This window comes from Zingiber officinale, chromosome 8A (genome assembly GCF_018446385.1).
Source record: "Zingiber officinale cultivar Zhangliang chromosome 8A, Zo_v1.1, whole genome shotgun sequence".
NCBI lineage: Eukaryota > Viridiplantae > Streptophyta > Magnoliopsida > Zingiberales > Zingiberaceae > Zingiber > Zingiber officinale.
The window spans coordinates 64,398,771-64,423,271 of record NC_056000.1 but is presented as its reverse complement, the minus strand read 5'-3'; the positions used below and the strand labels follow the sequence as shown (position 1 = coordinate 64,423,271).

Below are 24,501 nucleotides of genomic sequence, written 5' to 3'. Positions count from 1 at the left end.
TGGATATGGGAGCAACCACCACCGACTAGGCAAACCCTTTTATAGAAAGCTAATATTTAATTTCCTAAAATAACTTTAGGTTAACCGAAAAGAACAATCAAATCACAAGGAAAAGAAAAAACAAAAAAACACATCATCGAAAAACATATTCGAAATTCTAGAATCGTAAGCCTTTTGTATTTGGTATTATTTCCATAAATAACTAGTATGATGCGGAAAGAAAAATTACTAGTTATACCTTGTAGAAAAACCTCTTGATCTTCTACCGTATTCCTCTTCTAACCTCGGACGTTGTGTGGGCAACGATCTTCCGAGATGAGAAACCACCAATCACCTTCTTCTTCTCCTAGCTAGGTTCGGCCAACACAAAGAAGCTTCACCAAGGACGAAGAACAAAACACCAACCAAGCTCCAAGGGATACAAGCTTTCTCTCCTTCTTCTTCTTCTTCTCCAAGTAGTATCCGGCCACCACAAGAACTCCAAGCAAGAGATAAGTTTCGGCCACCACAAAAGAGGAAGAAAGGAAGAGGATGGCCGGCCACAATAATTTTCTTCAAGGATGAATAATTTCGGCCACCACCAATGCTCTAAGGGATGCTAGAGATGAGACTTGCTTTCTCTCCTTCTTCTCCTTCCTTGATCCGGCCACAAATAAAAGCTCCACCAAGAAGATAGGTTTCGGCCAACAAGAGGAGAAGAGAGAAAGGGAAGGGTCGGCCACCACACCAAAGAAAAGAGGGAGAAAATAATAGAGGTTGTTCATCATGAAGGCACCCTACCCTTCTTTTATATTCCTTGGCTTTGGCAAATAAGGAAATTTATTTATAATAAAATTTCCTTAACTTTCTTGACAACAATTAATTAAGAAAAATTAAATAAATTTTCCTAATTAATTGTATGTGCCACCTCATGTAGAGCAAATAGGATAATTTTAATCAACAATTAAAACTTCCTTTTTGTCTTTGGAAATTTTAAAAAATAAAATTTCCTTTTAAAATCCTTCATGGTTGATAAAAGAAATTTCTATAATTTTAATTTTCAACATGTGAATAATTTTTAGAGAGAAAAATAAAATATCTTTCCAATATACAAATAAGGAAAGAGATCTAATCTCTTTCTTTTAATCTTTTTGTAGATCTTTTAAAGAGAGATATTTTAATTTTAATTCTCTGTAATAAATTATATCTTCCACATAATAAAAATTAAAATTAAAATTCTTTTTTAATTTAATGGGGCCGGCCACCTAAGCTTGGGTTCAAGCTAGGGCCGGCCACCGCTTGGCCGGCCCTAGCTTGAACCACAAGCTAGCTTGGCCGGCCCCTTTCTCATGGGTATGAAGGTGGGTATAGGTGGGTATAGTACTCTATAAATAAGAGGCTACGATAGGGACCGAGAGGAGAAATTGGTTTTGGTCTCCCGATAAAATTAAGCATCCCGTGTTCGCCCCGAACACAAAACTTAATTTTATCAATAATAATTCATTCCACTAGAGAACTATTATTGAACTACCGCACCAATCCCAAATTACATTTTTGGGCTCCTTCTTATTATGAGTGTGTTAGTCTCCCTGTGTTTAAGATATCGAATGTCCACTAATTAAGTGAGTTACTGACAACTCATTTAATTAATATCTTAGTCCAAGAGTAGTACCACTCAACCTTATTATCATGTCGGACTAAGTCCACCTGCAGGGTTTAACATGACAATCCTTATGAGCTCCTCTTGAGGACATTATCAACCTAGTATCTCTAGGACACAGTTTCCTTTTATAATCAACAACACACACTATAAGTGATACCATTTCCCAACTTATCGGGCTTATTGATTTATCGAACTAAATCTCACCCATTGATAAATTAAAGAAATAAATATCAAATATATGTGCTTGTTATTATATTAGGATTAAGAGCACACACTTCCATAATAACCGAGGTCTTTGTTTCTTTATAAAGTCAGTATAAAAGAAACGACCTCAAATGGTCCTACTCAATACACTCTGAGTGTACTAGTGTAATTATACAGTCAAGATAAACTGATACCTAATTACACTACGACCTTCCAATGGTTTGTTCCTTTCCATTATGGTCGTGAGCTACTGTTTATAATTTATAAGATACTGATAACATGATCCTCTGTGTGTGACACCACACACCATGTTATCTACAATATAAATTAATTGAACAACTACATTTATCATAAATGTAGACATCTGACCAATGTGATTCTTATTTCTAGATAAATGTTTATACCAAAAGCTAGGCTTTTAGTATACACTCTAACAAGTGGAAGTATATAAATAGTCACTGTCGGCAGAAAAATGGTCTACCACGCATTTTGCCAAGTTATTGACACCAAATTGGTTGGTGATTTATGATTGTTTGATCAATTCTTCAATGCATCAAGGTTGATTGGAGTGTAGTAAAATCAATTATGATTGAGTTATGGCTGGACACAATTTCATCTAACTCTATATGATTACTGAGTTTGGGTGCTGCTTTTGGCATCATGGAGAAGTTTGATGTGATTTAAGGTAGTAAGCTGAAAAATGATGGAGCAACTGATCGACCAAGTGCTATGAATCCAAGCATTTTGGAAACAGTGCAAAACATTTTGGGCATGAACTTATCAAGTGTGTCTTTCAATCGAATCCTATGTCCAGTTCCATTCCAATTGCAACAGCCAAAGGAAGAACACATACACATCTAATCCCAACCCACAAGACTTCCAAAAACTTTGCACGAGTAGCTATCAGGAACTACTCCGTTACAGTAATAGGAAAACTTTTTGAAGTTTATGCTTATGCAATTGCTGAATAGGTAGAGCAGTAGCAAGATCTATGCTAGAAATTTGTCTGATAAACGAGAGGCCCAACGATGGAGAACAGAAATCCAGCAACCCATCCTTATGCTAGAAAGAGATGCTTGAAGATCCTAAACCATCAAAAGAAATGCCATTTGCACAAATGTCTCTACATTTCCATGTACCTGACCAATAACGATCAGGCAACTCACAAAAAACTTTCCTCCGAAAAAACAGTGTTCTTGACTTGTGAGCATCCACCGCCATTTATTGAGCAAGCTAGATTATATGCTCTTTAATTCTTCCCTCTTGAGGTACAGATTTTGTAGTTATCCCCGTATAATTTCTCTCCTTTATTAAGTTCAGCTATGATATTCTTAGTTGTCATAATCTACGTAAATAAATACATTATTTATTATTTCAATATAATTCATATGCATGTAATTTATGATTGACTCAACATTAATTTGACTTGGTTTACAAAATTAAGTGATAATTATGTTTTCACTCATCATTTGTATAATCTAATCAAATCAACACTGATCAATACTATTGCATACATCCCAACAAATGAACTAATTATCGAATGAACAAATCATTAAAATAAACATGAACTAATCATTGAATTGAACATGAACTAATCATGAAATGAACTAATCATTTTCAAGTTTGTTAACACATAACATAACTTTTTATAAAATAACTCTGTTTATACATAACGACAGAAATTATTACATTACGCAAAAACTAAATGGGTTAATACTGTTCGTACATAACGACAGTAATAATAAAAGAACTCTAATAAACTAGATAGATCAACACCACTCCCACTAAAATAAATACTAGTACAGTGGTCAACATAATCCCTATCAATCTAGACTCATTTAGGGCAATCTTAGGTGAGACAACTTCAAGATTAACCATCAGATCCATAATCAGATCCATTTCTGGATCTTTCTCAAACACTTCCGGGTCCTCTTCGGACTCTTCAGGATTCTCTTCAGCCATATAGTGTAGTTCCTCACATAGTTTTGAATATGTGACGCGCCCTTCATGACACCCTCATACATAGTCTGCTATCACCTTAGGATACTCTGTCAGTGAATGCATCAAAGCACATATCCTATAACTGTCCAGGACTAGAAACTCTTTTTGCTCAAGTTTCCAAAATAATCTATCAAACCATCCAACATATCCGTCGACTCCATAAGCAGAGTTATACTCTATCTCCTGAATTTCCTCCTTGAGCAAGTTTCGCTGCAGTTCGTGACGAGTCAATGTGGTAATCGTCTGTGCCATCTGAAAAATTGAAATTAAATAAGTCAGTATAAAATCGACTAATTAGTACAAAACTGGCTTAATTCAATTTATACAGGCATAGCTATCATTATAAATTAAGAAAAATAAATCTTCTCGATTTTCAGGAGTCTAAGTTGACTGACCCATTGGACCGTTCGATCGGAAATCCGGATTCTAAACTTAGTCCATTGTCCTCGTTAGAACTAATATAATTGGACAGAAATTTCTTACTCATGTTCTGTTATTATTTAATCTAAGTCCAAGCTAATCTCATACTTATTGATCAAACTAAGATCCGTTGGATCAAACCAATGCCCATTGAATTATGTCTGACTTATTAGAATAAATCTAAGCTTGTTTGATCAAATCTAACTCAATAAAATAAATATGATCATTTGATCATATTTGGACTAAGCGCAATAATCAACCCAAATTAATTCTGATTTGAATTAAACTAGTTCGTTTAAATCAATTAATGATTTGAACCAAATTGAAATGGATTGGATCAGTAGTCATGCAAATTCAAGTAAATTAATTAAAAATTTTAATTTTTTCAATTAATTTTATTGCAAAAAAAAAATTAAAATTTTTCTCTTTACACGCCGGGAGAGGAAAAACAAAGCACTGACATTATATATCTTCTTTTTTTTTCACGCTTTGTTTTTTATTTTGTCTGTTCTCTTCGCACGAGAAAATGACTTGAATCACATGAAAGCTTCGTCACTTTAATCGATTAGAACTGTCTACATAGCATCCTGAATCCATTAAATCTATTTTAATCGATTAAAACTTTTTTTTAATTCAATCGATTGATGAATCGATTAAGCACATGAATCATTGTGCCATGAATTTCATCGATTAAATTTTTTATTTAAATGAATGAATCGATTAAAATATAAAAAATTACTTTGCCATCAAAAAAGATTGTTCATCTTCCCCGTTTTCCCTTTTTATTTTTTTCACTCGTGCTCCTTTTCCTGTAACAAATACGGTGGTCGGCCAATTACCGACCTTTCAAATACAGTCATCTGTGTTTGCCGGCTACGGAAGTCGGTCGCCTGTCAACATTAATCGCAGATTGTGATTGTGTTCAACGACAGTAGATCAGGTTTCCAAGGGTTTTTTTTCATGCTTTTACAACTAGGTCGCTCTGATACCATTGTTGCAAGTTTGTAAAGCACTAAACAAATTCTATAAAGAAACTGTAAACAGTTACAATGATCTCCCGAGACAATCTTGAAGACGACGAGTCAAATCTATACAAGTTCTTCTTACTTGTTATCAGAAGAGTGATGGCAGATCGAAAAGCTCTTCACAAGATCATAAACCAAATCCCGAAAGGATGTTCTCCTTTGCTCCTTTGCCCACCGTCGCGCCTCTTCGCATGATTGTTCTTGGACGCATAAATATATATAAAAAAAAAAGGCATTGGTTTATAATTGATGCTTTAATGACCCTTTATTGAAATAAATGTTGAGGGAGATGAACCGATCATCTCCTCAACATCAGGGTCGGCCCTGGAGGAGGGCTATACTGGGCGATGGCCCTGGGCCAGAATTTGGGAGGGCCTAAAATTTTTTTTTTTTTAGTATTATGTATTATAGGCATGTAGTTGGGGCCTTGGGTAGTTGAATTCATATTTGAACCTTTTGATATTGTCTTTGCCTTTTATCATTTTAGGTTGCAATTTGCAAAGTGGTAAACAAATGAAAAATTAGGGATTTGAGGCTGCCATGAAACAATTGGAAGGTATGATCTTATTTTTTGAAAAGTATAGAAATGATGATTTTATTGTAAGTTTGACTATTACTAAAAGTCTTGCATCATATATGAACATAGAGCCAATATTTACAACAAAGCGTCATACTTTTAGGAAAAAAATAATTTAATGAAAGAGAGGACGATGAAGTTTTTCTATCATGGTGCGTTTGGTTCAAGTTATCATGTATAACCTTGGTTATGTGATTACTTGGTAATCACATAACCAAGGTTATGGGGAATAAAACACAACCAAATATTGTTTGATTCAACTTAGGTAATGCAACAAAAATTTGTTTGTTTGGAAGTTTTAATGAATAACCTACTTTAATATTTTACTATATTACCCTTAGTGACAAAACCAACCATATATTATTATTATTATTATTATTATTATTATTATTATTATTATTATTATCTTTTAAACTCTAAGTTTTTTTATTTATTATTTTTCACATTTTTCTTTATTTTTATGTTTTTTTATGTTTTTTTTGTTTTTTTTTTGTTTTTTTTAGTTTTTATTTTTTTTCTTTATATTTTTCTTTTTTATCCCATTTTTCTCTTATTCGAAGGTATTTTGGGTAAAAAAATTTCGTTAACCTCGGTGATACGGATAAGGGTTGAGGGGTATAGGAGAAGTTAAGAGGAAGAAGAGGGGCAATTTGGTAAAAGGACTCTTAGGGTGCGTTTGGTTCAAGTCATCATGTATAACCTTGGTTACATGATTACCAAGTAATCACATAACCAAGGTGATCAGAAATAAAACATAACCTATTACGTGTTTGGTTCAACTTAGGTTATGCAACTACTTAATTTTACATTTACTAATTTATCCATTGACCTTTTTAATTAATTTAATTAAATAAAAACCTTATTCTCTCTTCTCTCCCGTGACTTCCTTCTCCCCCTCTTCGCTGTCGTCGCTAAACAGAAAAAGGGGAAAAGGGGCTTCCTCTTTTTCTTCTTGTCGCCGCCGACCAGCCACACCAGCAATGGCCACGCAACACCAAGAAAAGGAAGGGGTTGTCCTCTTCTAGCCGCCGACCAAAGAAGAGCTTTCTAAAGAAGCTGCCCTCTTCTAGCCGCCGGCCAAAGAAAAGCTTTCTAAGCTGCTGCTCCTCCTCTAAAGAAGCTGTCCTCTTCCAGCCTGGCTTGTCGTCCAAGCCTCCTGCTCCCATCAAAGAAGAAGGCTAGCAGCAGAGTCAAAGACGAAGGAAAACAGAATTAATTCTGATATCTTTATGGCTTCGGGCAAAGAGGAGAGAGGGGAGAGAATTGTAGAGGGTAATTTTGGGAAAAAAAATGATAACCCCGGAATCGTCCAAAACCTTATATTTCGGAGGTAATGCAATTCCGGGTTGCATGCCGACTTTGCTGATGTGGCGGGAATCGCTTATTACCAGGAATTCCTGATTACCCAAACTAAACAATGTTTTTATTGATAACCTACCAAGGTTATCAACGATAACCCCCAACCAAACACCCCCTTAGGGTTTTGGTTTAAAGGATGGCACTGTTCACCAGCGTGGAGGGGGACTTTTTGGCTTCGTGTTGTATTTTGGGGTGGCCGCTACCATGAATAGAGAAAGGGACTTTTTCTTGGCCCCTCGCTACCATCGACGAATGGACGCCTCTCTCTCTCTCTCACTCATGATGCTACCCTTCCGCCCGCGGCCCTCCCTCGATGATGTCGCCTCCTCCTCCTTCAGGAGATCCAAATGCCCTAGCTGCGAGCCTTCATCCTCCTCCTCCACCGTCGCCAGCGCCGCCACGCCCCCCCCCCCCCTTCGACCTCGACGACGACCGCGTAGCCAAGAAGCTCCTCCGGCAACCGGAGGTCAAACCTCCAGCCGCCTCCGCTTCCCCTTCCGCCGAGGAGTCAACCTCGGACGGCGGCTCCCTTGGCCAGGAATCTCGCGGACTTCGCCTCCTCGGCCTCCTTCTCTGCTGCGTTTAGACTCTCGTCGCTGACCAGCTCTCCGAGGGCCATGACCTCCTGCTCGAGACCTCCGAGTTCACCTCCCCTTTCAGTTCCTCCCCCCTAGCGGATAGCTACCTACTTCTCTCGACGCCCTCCATGCTCGTATCATCAGCTCCGTCCTTAACGCTTACTCCCCGCTCGCTGCATAGCCACCGAGCCCAACGGCCACTGCCGTTGCAGCCAGTGGTCGTCGCTGCCAGTGGCCGTCGCTACCCTCCGATGCCACATCCACCGTCGACCGACCCACGGCCTCCATGACTGGTATTGTGCTTTATGTGTTGTGTTCCGGCCATCGAGCCGCTGAGTTATTGGTATTATCCGGCTTGTATGCCGTATGTCGGCCTGCGAACCTTTGTGGTATTCCGGCCTGGGTGTCGTTGTCATGTCTCGGCCTGCATGCCGCCTTTTGGATCCATGTTGCACCAGATTCCATGTCGTCGCCCCCAAAGTCGGCTCCTTAGCTGGTTCATATTCATCTACTCATTCGGGGCCACGACGGCTCGATCAGCAGCGCGACCAGCTCACCGATCCATCCGAGGGCGCCCCTCCGGGGCCAGGGTACGTCACCGTACTTGTATTTATTTAGTTCTATCATTAGTCATCTACTCATATATTCGTGGGACCCGCCTCGAGTATCGGGGTACCAAAGACCGGGGTGACCCGGTCGCTGGCTGCAGGTAGTATTGACCAGAGGACATCGGATGATTTGGTCAACGTAGGAGACAACCCACCATCCAGGTCATTGTGATGCGGTCAACATTCCAGACACGTCACACCGGCAGGTTCGTCTTCTCAGCTTCCCGACAGGAACACCCGGAATCAAGAAAAATCTCAGTTTTCCGAGGTTTTCCGATTCCGGATTGCATGCCCTTTTGCTGACGTGTCGGGCATGGAACATTACTCGGGAATCATCGATTATCTAAACCAAATAGAGTTTTCGTTGATAACCTTGGATAGATAACCAAGGCTATCAAGGATAACCTTGGATAGATAACCAAGGCTATCAAGGATAATCCGAACCAAACACACCCTCAGAGTCCTTTAGAATTGATTATTTTGTTGTTGTGGACATGACGATTACTTCTTTAAAATGTAGATTTGAATAAATGAAAACTTTTGAAAATATATTCGGTTTTTTATTTGATTCAAAAATGTTAAGAACTTTGAACGATGATGAATTGCGAAAATGTTGTGTCAATTTAAAATTTGCTCTAACTCATAACAACTCATCAGATATTAAGTTAGATAATTTATTTACCGAATTAAAAAATATTGCAAATAACTTTACCAAATGTAGTAATGTCACAATTGATATTCTTGGATTTATTCAAAATATAAATTATTATCTAAATGTTGTAATTACTTATAGAATCTTGTTGACTATGTCTATTATGGTAGCATCGGCTAAAAGAAGTTTTTTAAAATTAAAACTATTGAAAACATATATGAGATCGTCAATGTCACAAGAAAAATTAAATGGATTGATAATTTTATGTATTGAAAAAGATATTTTGAAAAATCTTGAAACTAATAATATTATAGACGATTTTACAAATAGAAATATTAGAAGAAATATTGTAAATGAATTATATATTATTAAAAATTTATTTTGAACTTCATTTTATTTTTTCATCCCGAGCCTTCTAAGTCGAAGGACCGGGGCTGCTCCACGTTTAACGTTGTAAATCTTTTGCAATGTCCAACAAAATGTTGGCTATTTGAACCGTTTGTGATTACTTTGACGGTACGTACAGCACTCACTTCCTCCTAGGAGAGATTAAGAAGATGACTAGGAGTTCTGATTTTGATCATGCTACCTTCTTTGAAACTAAAGGTATGTATGGCTATGGTAGTACAAGAGATTCAGGGACGGTGAAATTTCCCAGTTGAGAGAACTGACGCATACTTGGAAATCCCTTACTCGGAATATGGGTATTCCATGTGGCAAAGGCGAAATCGTTCGCCCCCAGCGCCCTCGCCGTACCCGACCCAAGGTCATCATGAGAAAAATAAATCATAGCATCCTGAGCAAGTATGTGACAGGTGGGATGGGAATATGGGCATTCCAGCTACAATGTACCGGTAATATATCATTTTCTTATGTTTTTTGTTATTTTATAATCTGTGTATTAGTTCTTTTTTATAAGAAAATATTTATTAGAGTTCTCTTTTTTGTATAGCCGCATTATCTTCTTCTATATAGTTGCTCTGGGATTTTATTTTGCTTGGAAAATCATGCACAAAAACGAGGATGCAAGTTGGTTACAGGGTATATTGGTTGTCAGTGAACTTTGGTTTGCGTTCTCTTGGCTATTGACTCAATTACCAAAATTATTCCCCATAAATCGTGTAGTCAATCTCACCGTTCTAAAAGAAAATTTTGAAAGTATTTCAAGTGACAATCCCACTGGAAAACATGATCTCCCGGGCATAGATATATTATTTGTTTCCGTAGCCAATTCAAAGAAAGAACCTCCGGTACTTAAAATTGCAAATACTATACTTTCTGTTCTTGCCAATGACTATCCTATTGGAAAGCTATGTAATTACGTAAATTGATCCTGACCTTGTTGAAGATGATTGTCAGTATTGAGTTGACTACAAATTGATCGTGACCTTATTTTCAGTAAATTTTGCTGCTACTTACAATAGCAAATGGACCCCTCTGATGATACCACCCATCGCCATAGTGATAAAAATCTAATTGCGATTGTGGTCGGATTTGGCCGGGCCATATACAACACCATATTCATACTATAATGGACCAACTCGTTGGCGCCTGACATTGGAGCAACAGTAGTTTCTTTTTCCGACTCATTGTATCTCAATTTAAAAATTAGTAGCACTAAGCAAATTAAAGTGTGATGATTATGATCTTGAGAGTTTTAGAGCATTTCTCTCATTTTTATTTTTTTTATTTTGACCAGATAAATACTTGTGGTACATGTTTGACTGTTTTGAAAATTAAATTATCATTAAAAAAGAACCAAAATATAAAGTCTGAATATGGTAGTGAAACTCCTTTCTCTAGCATGTTTCCTCTCTTTGCTTTATCCTTCTCAAGCCTATTACTTGTTACACCAGTCAATTCAGTTGTCAATTTACTTGTTATACATGTTTCCTAGCTTTGCTTTATGCTTCTCCTCGCCTCTGCAGAATTGGAATTTTGCAAGGCAAATAGCCGAGAGGTCATCAAAAACACTCTGCCCCTCTTTTCTTCCCTTCTTCAGGAGGGTCAGCGCGAAGTAAGGTGACATTTTTGTTAATAATATATGCTTTGCAAGTGTATGAATCCGTGAAGAAAACTAAAACCAGCTTATGAGGTTTCACAAGTTGATGAACAAACAAATGACACACTGGTTCGACCAGAACATTTGGTGCATTTTAGTTACATCCCATCTTCGAGACCTATACCAATGAATCAAAAGCGAATATGATTACCAAAGAACCACCATCATCACTCTATCTTTAACACTACCTTAAGATGAAAATAATGAGAAGAACTAGATACAACATGCGCATAGAGTTTTATAAAAAAAAAACATATTGAAGACTAGATCAAAGATTAGCTGGCAACTTCATAAAACAACCCACAAACATATAGTTTCACTATCCAGGTCATTCTAATCATAAAACATCTGCAACATACCTTAAATGATTTTCAGTAGCAAAGGTGGTACAAAACAAAGAGCTATATAAGGACATTTACAATGCAAATGATACACAAAAGCTCATCTTCTCGCCTTCTGCAGCCTCAAAGATGAGAAGAGGTAATTACTACCTATGACTATGCTGATTATGCCCATAAAATGTGAAAATTATGAACTTGCTCCTCTTATGGAATCATCGGATGTCGATATCTGTCGTTAGTTTTACCAAAGAGGGTGTTTTCTTCAGGTTCTTATTGGTGGCGTCTTTGTTGGCGGTGATCTTTCCAACCTTCTTTGTTGGTTTTTTCTGTGACGAGACAAAACTATGCATAGTTTGATGGCCACGCTTTTGCTTCACAGACACAATCTCATTTACAGCCTTCTGAAGAGCATCCTTTGCAACAGTATAAAATTCAGCAGATGTCGCACCCTCTCTCGCACATCTCATGGCATCACGGGATAAATCGTTATACCGTGTTATAGAAGGGTCCTCCGTGTTTGCTCTAAGTTCAACACCGTGATCATCCAAGAAAGAACTGCTCTTGGCATGCTTCGTCCACCTCTTTAAGATGTAATGGTTAGCCAATGCACGAACACCATTGACTATAAAAACTCTTAGAGCATGTCTACACAATATACCAGAAGATTCAAACATGGAACAGCTGCAATGTGCTTTGTTTCTAGAGGCATCAAAATCAACAGTGTATAATTTGTCACCTTCCTCATTTCTTGTTACTCTATAACTGCTTATTAGCCCATCATCTATCTTGTCCACGTGATAACCCAAAGATTCAACAAATTCTTCCTGGAACCTGTCAAAAATAGTTCTTGTGTAGATACCAGCAGCCTGCTTTTCCATTGGTGAGGCAGTTCTCAGAAATGGCTTCTCAAACAATGTAATAAACTCTGCTTGTGCTTCTTTTTCATATTGAGTCGCGAGGGTCTGAGCAAGTTGCCTAACTGCCACCCGTAATGGAGTTTTCATTGTAAAATATTTTTCAATAACTTTGTCTAAAATTTCATATCTTCTAGACCCTTGGATTTCTGCTAAAAATGTTTGTTTCGTGAATACAGGGGCCCATTGATGGCGGATACTGTACAATGATTGCATATAAGTATTATTCTTCAGGCCATACCTATTTACAATGGCATCCCAGCATGACTCAAATGATTCAACTGTTTCACACTCGTCGATGCATACTCTAAGTTCACTTTCAAAAGGGACATGCCCTGAAAATAAATCAGACAATTCTTCCTGGATCGAGCTTAAGACATGCACCTTGCAAAAACAATGGCAAGTTTGTGGTAATACCTTAGCAACTGCCGATGAAAGTGTCCTGTTTAGTTCAGTAACCAATGAGACAGGAGGCATTGCTGGCATCGCTGCAAGCCACTGCTCCAAGAGCCAAGTAAGTGATGCCTCAGTTTCATCTACAAGCAGAGCACATCCAAATATGATCGGCTGAAGATGATGATTCACGCCTGTGAACATGACAATGGGAATCAACTCCTTGTCATTTCTGTACATAGTCTCAAATCTGACAGCATCACCGAAGTAGTAGTAAGCCATTCGAGCTTTGGAGTCAGCCCAAAAGATGTTGGTCATGCAGTTATTATTCTCGATCTGTACTGCATAATAAAAGGCAGGGTTCTCTAATTGTGTTTTCTTGAAATATTCAAGCAGATTTTGCACATCTTCTGGACCCAAATCATTGTAATGAATCTCTCTAGGGTATTGCGAGTCTTGACCATTCAATAGAAGATTGCGAGTATCAGAAAAGTTTTTAGCAATGACAAGTATCTCTCCTTGTGAACGAACACATCGAACCTTGCTTGGTGGAGAAGGCTTCAGCTCATGATTATGCTCCAGTACAAGTTTCGAAACCATCCAAATGTCGCCATCCTTCCGTATTATTTCAAATAATGCATCACAACCTTCTTTTGATAGATCTTGAATCTGTACCCTCTTGTTGTCATCATTACCGTTATCCCTTCCAGAATGGTAGCGATGCTTTGAACAAACAAGTTTCAACATTTTGAGGGATTCATCATGCAATGAACGGCGCGATTGTCGAACACGAGCCTCAAATCCCAAGCGGCTTGCATATGCATAATAAAACGTCTTGGCAATCTCAAGAGATTCAAACTCCATACCGATATAGGGATCCATCAGCGTATCTCCTTCTGTAGCAATGTAATGCACTCTGCTTGGCATTCCAACTTCATGATTGTGCTCTTTCACTAGCTTTGTCACCACCCACCTTTCATCTCCTCTTCTAATCACCTCGAGCATAGCCTTACATCCTTCTCGAATTGATGCAGCTCGTTTCCTAGTCTTCTTGCCAACAATAATACGTTTCTCTCTGCTGAACCCTTCTCTTGAGCACACAAAACGCAGCATTATGACAGATTCATTGCATTTTGAACGCCTTGACCTAGCAACGCGTACAGAGAAGCCTATACGTCCAGCATAAGCTATATAGAAAGTCTTTGCAGCCTCACCAGACTCGAACTCCATCCCAACAAAAGGTTCTAGTCTCGGATCAGCTTCCACCGCAAAAAGCTCCCTTCGAACAGACTGCTCCAACAACTCCAAAGGCTGTTGCTGCTGTTGATGCTGCGGAGGCGGCTGCGGCTGCTCTATATGGTGGTGGTGATGCTGACTAACAAGGTGATGCTCAGTCTCTACAACATGGACATGAGGACTTACGCCCAATGTTGTCCAGAAGTTAATGCTATCATCCTCGATGTTCACTTGGTGTTCTATCAATCCATTGTCACTGTGGGGATTACCATCCATCATCCTGGATCAAGCTCGAGAATTTCAAGAAAAGAAACACGATTCTTTTAATAGTGAAGAAACAAAAACACATAGATCGATGAAAAGGTTGCAACTTTAGCTCAAATCAAACAAATGATGAAGAAAGAAAAACGATCTTTCCCAAACTCAATCCACTGGTACCTGGAGACAACACCAAATCCAACAAAAACCACGACAAGAACAACCTTTCCCACACTCAATTCACTGATACCTGAAGGAAACATCAAATCGAACTAAGACACAACAAGAAACAAACTTTCCCACATCCGGACCACTGATACCTGGAGAAAAACATCAAATCGAACAAACGACAGGACAAAAGCCAATCTTCCCAGCATTCAATCAACCGAAGACTGAAGAACATTACAAAAAATCTCATAATAAGTAAACGCGAGAGCAAGAAAAGACAGCTAAATATTGACAAACTTCTATGGAACCCTAAAGATGGCAGAAGTGCCCGGGGAAATCGAACCTATTGGAAGAGACAGATCGAGTGACAAGGAGGGGGCGCTTACTTGCTGCTACGGCGGTGACTGGGTAGCTCCAGTTATATCGCCGATCTCCTCTCGGAATCTCCCGCCGTCCCGCAGGTGGTGCGAGGATACCCTAATCTCACCGCATCGGAGCGCAACGATAAGAGGGAAAAATAAAAATTAATCAATTAATTAAAAATACAAATAAAAGACTCGCCCTTATCCATGTACGTGTTTAGATGGGTTTTGATCCCTTGATGGGTCCAATGGTTAATCATGCGGTATTATCATCATAAGATCTGGAATTCGAATCTCGACAAAACTGAGATAAATACCTACTTTATGTGCTAGTCACTATTCCAAAGATTAGTAGTCACCCGTAATTTACCTCCTCCGTATTGATCCTCGGACGGATTGATGAAGGCACTGGGGATAAATGTATTCATCTTTTACCATCGTATTTAGACCGATTTTGTGGTCCAAGTCGAAACAAAACTAGGTTTGCTTCGGGTTATATATTTTTTCAATGAACTACGTATATAAATTTATCAAATATCTATTTCACATAGAAAAATTTTAACATGACTAAATCATGTATTTATTTTTAATTTTATCTTTATTAGTCGATTGGTATTATAGCGTAGTCGAATCGATTCAGTTTAATATCGATTTTGGATTAAATCAATTGATAAATCAAACGACCTCGGATTGATATGAAACTAGTTCATATATATTCGTCTATCTCTCTTGATTATATTAATACCCTTAAATGTCAATTTGACGTTTGGTCCATCAGACGATTTTGGACAAAATATAACCTTGGATTAATATGAAACGCGTTCTTATATGTTTGTCTACCTTTCATGATTATATCCATGCCCTCAAACTTTAATTTGACCCAATATACTGAGAGTAATTACGAATATGTTTGAAAATTCTAATTCATGTTTTAAAAAAAAATATTATTTTCAATATATTGGATCAAACTAAAGTTTGAGGATATAGATATAAAATCGACTAATGGACCAAATGACCTCAGATTTACATAAAATAAGTTTTTTTATGTTCGTCTACCTCTCCTGATTATATCCATACCCTCGAACATCAATTTGACCTGATATATTGAGAGCAATAATTTTTTGAACACGAATTAAAATTTTTAAGAATATTCATGTTCAACAAATCATTGTTCTCAATATATTGGGTCAAATTGAAATTTGAGGGCATGGATATAATCAGGAGAACTAGTTGAATATATAGAATCTAGTTTCATGTCAATCTGAGGTCTTTTGATCCATCAGTCGATTTTGAATACTAATTAAATTTTTTAAAATATTTTTTTTCAAAAACTTATTGCTCTCAATATATTGGGTTAAATTAATATTTGAGGGTATGTATATAATCAGGAGAACTAGTCGAACTCATAGAATCTAGTTTCATGCTAATCCGAGGTTATTTGATCAATCAATAGGGGTGTAAATGAATCAAGCAGCTCATGAACTATTCGAAACTCGATTCGATAAAAGATCGTTTAAACTCGTTTAATGAGGCTCGTTAAAATAAACAAACCAAGCTCAAGTTTCACAATATTCGGCTCGTTAGCTCGTGAACATATTCGTTAAGCTCATGAATAAACTTTTAAATAAATAAATAATAATTTTGATATTGAATTTATAGATTTTACACTAAACATATATAGATAAATATATTAAATTTATTTATTATAATAAAATTATAAATTTTAATAATAATATTTTTCTAAATATATAATTAAATTTTTAATGAATATTTAAATTTATAATTTATATTTATTAAACTCGTTTAGGTTCTATAAAATTTTGAATAAACTCGTGAGCCATGAATATATTCGTTAAATAAAACTCGAGCTCAATTATAAATGAGTCAAACTCAAACATTCAAGAGTTCGGCTCGGCTCGACTCGATTACACCCCTATCCATCAGCCAGTTTTGCCCAAAACTGGCTGATGAACCAAATGACCTCGAATTGACATAAACACATTCTTATATGTTCGTCTATCTCTCTTGATTATATCCATGCCCTCAAACTTTAATTTGATCCAATATATTGAAAATAATTTTTTTTTGAACACAAATTGAATTTTTCAAATATATTCGTGTTTAAAAATTATTGCTCTCAATATATTGGGGCAAATTAAAGTTTGAGTGCATGAATATAATCAGGAGAGGTAGATGAACATATAAGAACGTATATCATGTCAATCCTAGGTCATTTGGTTCATCAGTCGATTTTGGGCAAAACCGGCTGATAGACCAAATGACCTCGGATTAACATGAAACTAGATTCTATGTGTTTGACTAGTTAATTCTCTTGATTATATGCATATCCTCAAATATCAATTTAACCCAATATATTGAGAGCAATACTTTTTTGAAATAAAAAATATTTTAAAAAATTAATTCATGTTCAAAATCGACTGATGGATCAAACGACCTCGGATTGGTATGAAACTAGATCCTATATATTCGGCTAGTTCTCCTGATTATATCCATGCCCTAAAATTTCAATTTGACCTAATATATTGAGAACAATACTTTTTTTAATACAAATTAAAATTTTCAAATATATTTGTGTTCAACAAATGATTGCTCTCAATATATTAGGTCAAATTAAAGTTTGAGGACATGGATATAATTAGAAGAGATAAGCGAATATATAAAAACTTGTTTCATGCCAATCAGGGGTCATTTTGTCCATCAGCGGATTTTATCCCAAATTAGCTAATAGACCAAATGACCTCAGATTTATATGAAATAAGTTTTTATATGTTCATCTACTTCTCTTGATTATATTCATGCCCTCAAAGATCAATTTAACATAATATATTAAGAGTAATAATTTTTTGAATATAAATTAAACTTTTCAAATATATTCATGTTCAACAAATTATTACTCTCAATATATTGAGTCAAATTGACGTTTAAAGGCATGAATATAGTCAGGAGAGGTAGAAGAACACATAAGAACTAGTTTCATGTCAATCTGATATTATTTAGTACATCAGCCGATTTTAGGTAAAACTGGCTGATGTACCAAACGTTAAATTGGCATTTGAGAGTATGAATATAATCAAGAGAGAAAGACAAACACATAAAAACTAGTTTTATATAAATCTATGATTGTTTGATCTATCAAGTAATTTAATCTAAAATTAATTTTGATTTAAAAAACACAAAAAAATAAGAAAATAAATCAGCTTGAGTGATTTCAAAAATCATTCCACTTATTTAATTTAAAATTTAGTGTTTCGATAAAAATCAAATTGATTCGGTTGTTCTATAATATCAATCGACTGATAAGGATAAAATCAAAAATAAATATGTGATTTAGTTATTTTAAAACTCCCTTATGTGAAATGGGTATTTTATAAACTTTTATACATAGTGGTAAAAAGCGAATACGCTCGCTCCCAGCGCCCCCCCGTCAACCCGTCCCAGGGCCAACACGGAGGAGGGACAAACTGTTGGATCGAGACCGCGCTAGAGGAGGGGTGAATAGCTCTCGTGGCTTTCACGCATTTTGTAATCGAAAAACATACGAGTAAATGCACAGCGGGAATAATAAAAGAAACAATCACACAGAAGACAAGGACACCAAGATTTACTTGGTTTGGAACCTTGGACGACTTCTACTCCAAGGCCTGCGATCGTTGATCGCTTTCGATGGACAACAACTATAATATCGTTAAAGTGTTACAATTCAAAGTACAAGTAAATACAGTAATTAAATATACCAACGACAAGAGAAATGGCAAATTTTGAGCTCCGGGTCATCAACGTCAAGTTGTAGCTTCATCGGAACTTCTCGTTAGCAGCTGGTTGCAGAAAGATTGCTTGGAAGAAGATTCTTTGAGCTGTTGGTCGAGATGCCCTTAAATAGACTGTTGGAGCCGCCTCAAAGCTCCTTGAGGGCGCCTCCACAGTGTCGAGTCAATCGCGCGGATGAGCGCTGAATCCTTCGCAGCTTATCCGGATGAAGGCGCTTCCATACACCTTGAGGGCGCCTCCAATCTTGTCTGAGGCGCCTCCAGCTCCGTCCGAGGTGCCTCCAGCCCTGCTACGTGCGCTGCATCTGCCTTACACCTGAGGTGCCTCAAGCTCTATGAGGGTGCCTCGGGTACTGTTCATCCGAGGTAGAAAAGTATCTTTTGTTCCTGCAAAATAGGTTAGTCCACAACACAACCACATATCCTGTAAAACAAAGTTAGCACACATAATAAACACAGTAAATAATATATTTGACAGTCTCTGGACTATCCGGTTCTGACTTCGAATTTCCGACTGAAAACCCTAGGTCGAACCGACGCCTACTGTTCTCTCCGCGGGGAACGCGCCCTCACCTACTCCACTCAGGAGAGTGTACCTGATGTCAGTCCGGTCCTCCAGACTGACTGGACTTTTCACCTAGAGTTACCACCCCCTAGGACCTAGGGTTACTACCCCCTAGGATTTCCTCCACCTAGGGTTACCACCCCCTAGGATTTTCTCCACCTAGGGTTACCACCCCTAGGACCTAAGGTTACCGCCCCTTAGGGTTTTCCTTCACCTAGGGTTACCACCCCCTAGGACTTAAGGTTACCACCTCTTAGGGTTTTCCACCACTTAGGATTACCACCCCCTAGGACCTAAGATTACCGCCCCTTAGGATTTTTCACCTGTCAAACCGCAATTAGGACTTTCCTGCAAACTCATTCAAGCACATTAGATAACAACACAACTTAACTTGAACCCTTTGACATAATCAAAACATAGGTCCAATCGTCGGATACTTCCTGCACCAACAATCTCCCCTTTTTAGTAAAAAAATATGACAATAAATAAGAAATTTAAACATGAGCATTAAAAATTTGTAAAACTTATGCTTCTCCTTATGTTTAAATTCTTAATTCTTAATTTTCTTTAATTTTGACTTTTCTCTCCCCCTTTGACATAACTCAAAAAGAATAAGTAGAGAGAGAAAATAAAAAAAAAAACTCTATGTAATTCTAAGCTCCCCCTGAAGAGTAGCACTTTATTGAGAAAAATAAAGACTTTTCTCGATAGAAGTTTAGTTTAAGTACTTAACTTAAAACAGATTTTGATAAAAAACTTTAGCTTAAGAAAATATTTAATACAATCTTAGATTTAAAGTTACAAACTTACTAAAAACTATTTTCTTGAAAAACTACTTAATTAAGTAAGTGATTTGAAAAATACTTAGTTTTTTAGATAATTTTTCATTTTTAAAAATAAATTGATTTTTTGGAAGTATTTTGAAAAAAATTTAAAAAAACTTAGCTCGACTCCCTTCATTCCCCCTTGATTAATACCTTAATAAATTTTTAGGGTCCTAGAGTTCAAGCATGTATTTAAACAAGAATAGAAGTTATTATTTTCCTAATTTTCCATCTCATCCATTCTAGATTACCAAGTATGTTCAGCTTATAAGTGAGTGTGAGACGGAGTTGTCTTTATTTTAATTTTATTAATATTGAAATGATATTTAAGATAAGTGTGAGTTTAAATTTCAAATGAGTAAACATTTAAAATTTTGAAGATTTTGAAGATATATTAAAAATTAATTGAGTTTGTAATCATAATTTGAAAATTAATTAAGATTTTAAAAATTAATTGTCATTAAGATTCTGAATGTAATTTGGAAAACTAATTATTATATGATTTGAACATTAATTGAGATTTTTAAATTATATGATTTGGAATTTTTTAATTAATAATTTGAAATTTAATTATGATTTGAAAATTATAATTTTGTGGATAATGATTTTAAATTTTAATTATGATTTCAAAATTTAAATTTTGTAGATAACGATTTTGCATTTTAATTATGATTTGAAAATTTAAATTTTGTAGATAATGATTTTGAATTATAATTATGATTTGAACCTTAATAATTATCAGTTAGATTTTGAAGATTGAGTATGATTTGAAAATTGATTATTATTTGAAACTTAAGATTAAGATTTTGAAAAAAATAATAATTAATGATTATAAAATTAATTTTGGTTTTTAAAATAATTATTTAAAATATTTTTAAAGGAATTTTAAAAGAGTTTTTTTAAAAAAGGGGTTTTAAAATAATTTTTAAAAGTATTTTTAAAAGGTTTTTTAAAATAATTTTTAAAGGATTTGTAAAAGTTTTTAAAATAATTTTTAAAAGGATTTTTAAAAGTTTTTAAAATAATTTTTAAAAAGTTTTTAAAATAAGTTTTAAAAATTTTAACTAAGTTATCCTAAATTCATCTCACCTGATTCTAAATTATCAATCAGGGAACCTTATGTAGTTTTGTGAGATGGTTATCTTTACTTAAGATTATTTCTAAGGATTAATTTACATTTGAGTTACACTTAGGTTTTCCAATTAGTCAATTAAATACACATTTCAAAGATTGGCTCTCAGGCTGTGGCGAGATTGGCTCTCAGGCTGTAGCGAGGCATTAGGCCTTCTTGGGTATGAGATCATCCACCACTTCTAGACATAGCCTTTCAAAGAAATTATATATTTAATTTCCCTTTTGAAACCCCTAGGTTTAACTAAACAAGTGTAAATTACGCCTAGGTCCTTAATCTATCCTAATATAAACATGCATAATACAAGGAAAATAAATAAACAATCATCAATCAATTTTATCTATTTATTAAGATAGTTTTTCTATTGGCTCCTCCTGGATCATAGCCTTGATATGGTCTATCAAGGTAATATACTTGATCCTTGGGGACCCAATATTGACCAAGTCCAACTTGATTGACTAAGTTGGACTTAGGTACCCATGCTTGGACTATCTTACTATTTGGTATGTTCACTAAAGTTAGATAGGATCGATATTTCTTTTTAGTTTTAAATCCTAATCTGGATCTGTTGTAAATGACTCTTTGTTTTCCAAGAATTAGGTCAAGGTTCTTGGAGCCCAAAGAAAACCGTTCCAACATGTTCTTCAAATCCTTGACCTGAGTTTTCAGGCTGGAATTTTCTTCCTCAAACTTTTAGACTTGAGTTGAGTTTCCAGTCTGAACTGGGTCAGGTAAGGATTCGAAGTTAGTCATTTCCTTAAGGGATATTACCTCCTTTTGGAGTGACTTGATCCGGATGTTGGATTTAGCTAATTTTTTTAACAAATAAGAAATTAAATCTTCTGAATTGTCTACTTTAGAAATTAACGAGCTTACAGTGAATTTGGACCCTTCGGAAGCGGATACGAATCCGTGGCTTCGCTCGGACTCGGTTTCGGATTCGCTCTCGGTTTCAGTCTCCACCTCGGACTCGATTTCGGCAACATGTGCTAGTACCGGTAAAGCGAGTAGGCTTGATTGTTCTTCATCGTTGGATTCGGATTCGTCTGACGACTCGGACCATGTAGCCTTTAGTGCTTTCTTCGTCTTGCTTGTTCCTGCAAATAACGCAACACCTTTCTCGGTCGGAGTAGTATTAGTCTGCTCAAATAATTCATCTATTCAATTACACTTACTTTCATGTCTGATGTGTTCTCTTGTAGCTCGATCAGCTTCTCCCATAACTCCTTTGCACTTGAGAAGGGGCCGACGTGGTTCAGCTCTTCATTGGTTAAGCTGCACTGGAGTGTATACGTTGCTTTGGCATTTGCCTCGACCTTCTTGATTTGATTTGCATCCCAGTTCTCGTATGGAATTAGCTTGTCGACATTGTCAGTTGGTAGTTCCAACCCGGTTTTGATGATTATCCAGACTTCGAAATTGGTTTGAAGGTACGCCTCCATCCATCCCTTCCCGTAGCCGAAATCTTCTCCGGTGAAGAGCGGAGGTCGAGCTATTGATAACCATGATTTTACTATATTATTTTGATTCATACATGCATGGTTTGATGTTATGTTCATGGATAAAACCTATATTTGCATCACATTTCATATATTGTCTTTATTCTTAGACTTAATTGCAAATTATCTTATTTTTGTGTTATTTGATGCTAATATTTGATTCTTATTTTGTAGGCATCAAAGGATCTTGGATTTGGATCTATTCGAACCGAAGTTGTGCTCAAATCGGAGTTTAAATGAGAAGATCAAGCTACGGAGTATTATGGACCGTTCATCAAAGATCAGAGGGATCTGAGCCATCCATAGAAGATCTGGTCCATCCGACCTAAGGGAGAGTAGATCCAGACCCTAGATTAAGATCAGCACCTTCGGATCAGAGTTTAGGTAACTTTTCACTGTTGATCAAGATCCGAATTGTTCTCAGCCGTCCGTTCAGATATGGATATGATTTAAAACAGAAGCTACAGTGCTTCATGGTTTTGTCAATCTCCTCTGCGCAGTCTCGCGTCGTACGAGCGCCACCGTCAATTCCTACCCCGTTTCCACCTCCGATCATTCTCTCAAGCTTCGACATCAGTGATAGAGCTTCAATGCAGCTGAGTTCCGATCATCTGAGCCGCTGGCAAGCGTTCCTTCTGGCGCGATTCCATCCTCTGTGAGTCTCTGTTTCCGCCACGGATAGGTGGCGTTCCTCCGATCTAGGTTTCCATTTCTCAACAGAATCATCGACGACGTTCCTCTGATGGTCCTAAGCCAAATCCGACGACAATCCAGTATCCGCAACCACATTCCAGATTCAGAGATTCATGTTTGCAGATTTCCAGATTTTCGGCACTCGATTGGACTAGGGCTGTTTCCAGCTTGTCGGGGGCGTTCCGCCGGCGTTGCTAAGCATTCCTAGATTCATTTGCAGTTGAGATTCTTCACTGATGACTGGAGTTGGGCGTTCTCTTCTCCGACCTCTTGTGTGACGGCAAGAGTGTGAAGATTGTTAGATTGGTTGTGAGATTGGAACGGTTTACCATTTTGTTTTGCTTTGTTACTGTTTTGTAGCTAGAACAGATTTATTTTGGTTTTTGTTATGTTCTTATCATTATAATCTAGCATTTCCTAGTCTTATTTAAGTTTAATTCATGTTTAGTAGTGTAATTTCATTGATGTAATTTAGTTTAATTCTTGTTTGATGCTTAGTTAATTATTAAGTGATTAATTTCTAAGTTAGAGTTTGAATTGCGCTTTAGATCATATTTATCTTATGTTTTGTATTTCATTCTTAGTTTAAGTGTGTGTTGATGGTTTAATTATAACGTAGGGTGACAATGCGTTATGGTTTGATTATTGGCACATAGTTAGGTTTCATTTATGCATTGGATTAAGTTCTTATTTGTTGTGCTTTTCATTTGTTAAATTCAGATTCAAAGCTTAAAACCCCCATTTATATACTAAACCCCCAAAAATAGGAATAAAATACGATTCTAAGATTACATCCTACCGTTGATTCCTCGAGAGATTCGATCCTGGGCTCGTTATTACAACATCATCGTGTAGTCAAGGGGTTCAGTGGATAACAGCTGTGATGTAGCCTTCTTGATAGGCCATAAATTCTTGCACAAGGAAAACAAAAAATCTTGTCCCAGGACTTGATCTTGGATTAGCAGTGCGGCATAAAAGTAAAAATAAATTAAGATCTCGAGTGGTGTTGCACTAACTTCAAGACAAATCCGATTACGAAAGAAATAAGATCGGAAGACGGCAAGAATACCGATTCCGATAGACTTCAAAAAAAATGAAATCACCACGACAAGAATGCTTGATTAGTGGTTGCACCAAATCGAAGCTACCCCGCTATGATATCAATTGTTGGATCGAGACCGCGCTATAGGGGGGTGAATA

General features: G+C 36.6%; 1 protein-coding gene across 2 annotated transcripts; it reads right to left on the bottom strand.

Moving 5' to 3' along the window:
• Positions 1 to 11,392: 11,392 nt before the first annotated feature.
• On the bottom strand, positions 11,393 to 14,976 carry LOC122009315 (protein FAR1-RELATED SEQUENCE 5-like). Of its 2 annotated transcripts, none has more exons than XM_042565429.1 (2): positions 14,825 to 14,976; positions 11,393 to 14,292 (listed from the first exon to the last, which is right to left on the bottom strand). In XM_042565429.1, the coding sequence occupies exon 2, from the start codon at positions 14,289 to 14,291 to the stop codon at positions 11,682 to 11,684; it is 2,610 nt and encodes an 869-aa protein (XP_042421363.1). In that variant the 5' UTR covers position 14,292; positions 14,825 to 14,976; the 3' UTR covers positions 11,393 to 11,681. The 2 variants fall into 2 exon arrangements, with proteins under 2 accessions (XP_042421363.1, XP_042421362.1); XM_042565428.1 differs by having other exon boundaries at positions 11,393 to 14,302; positions 14,825 to 14,954.
• Between the last annotated feature and the right edge of the window lie 9,525 nt (positions 14,977 to 24,501).

What these genes read in the sequence shown, in the direction of transcription:
- LOC122009315 (XM_042565429.1), bottom strand. Translation starts at nt 14,291, where the DNA reads ATGATGGATGGTAATCCCCACAGTGACAATGGATTGATAGAACACCAA.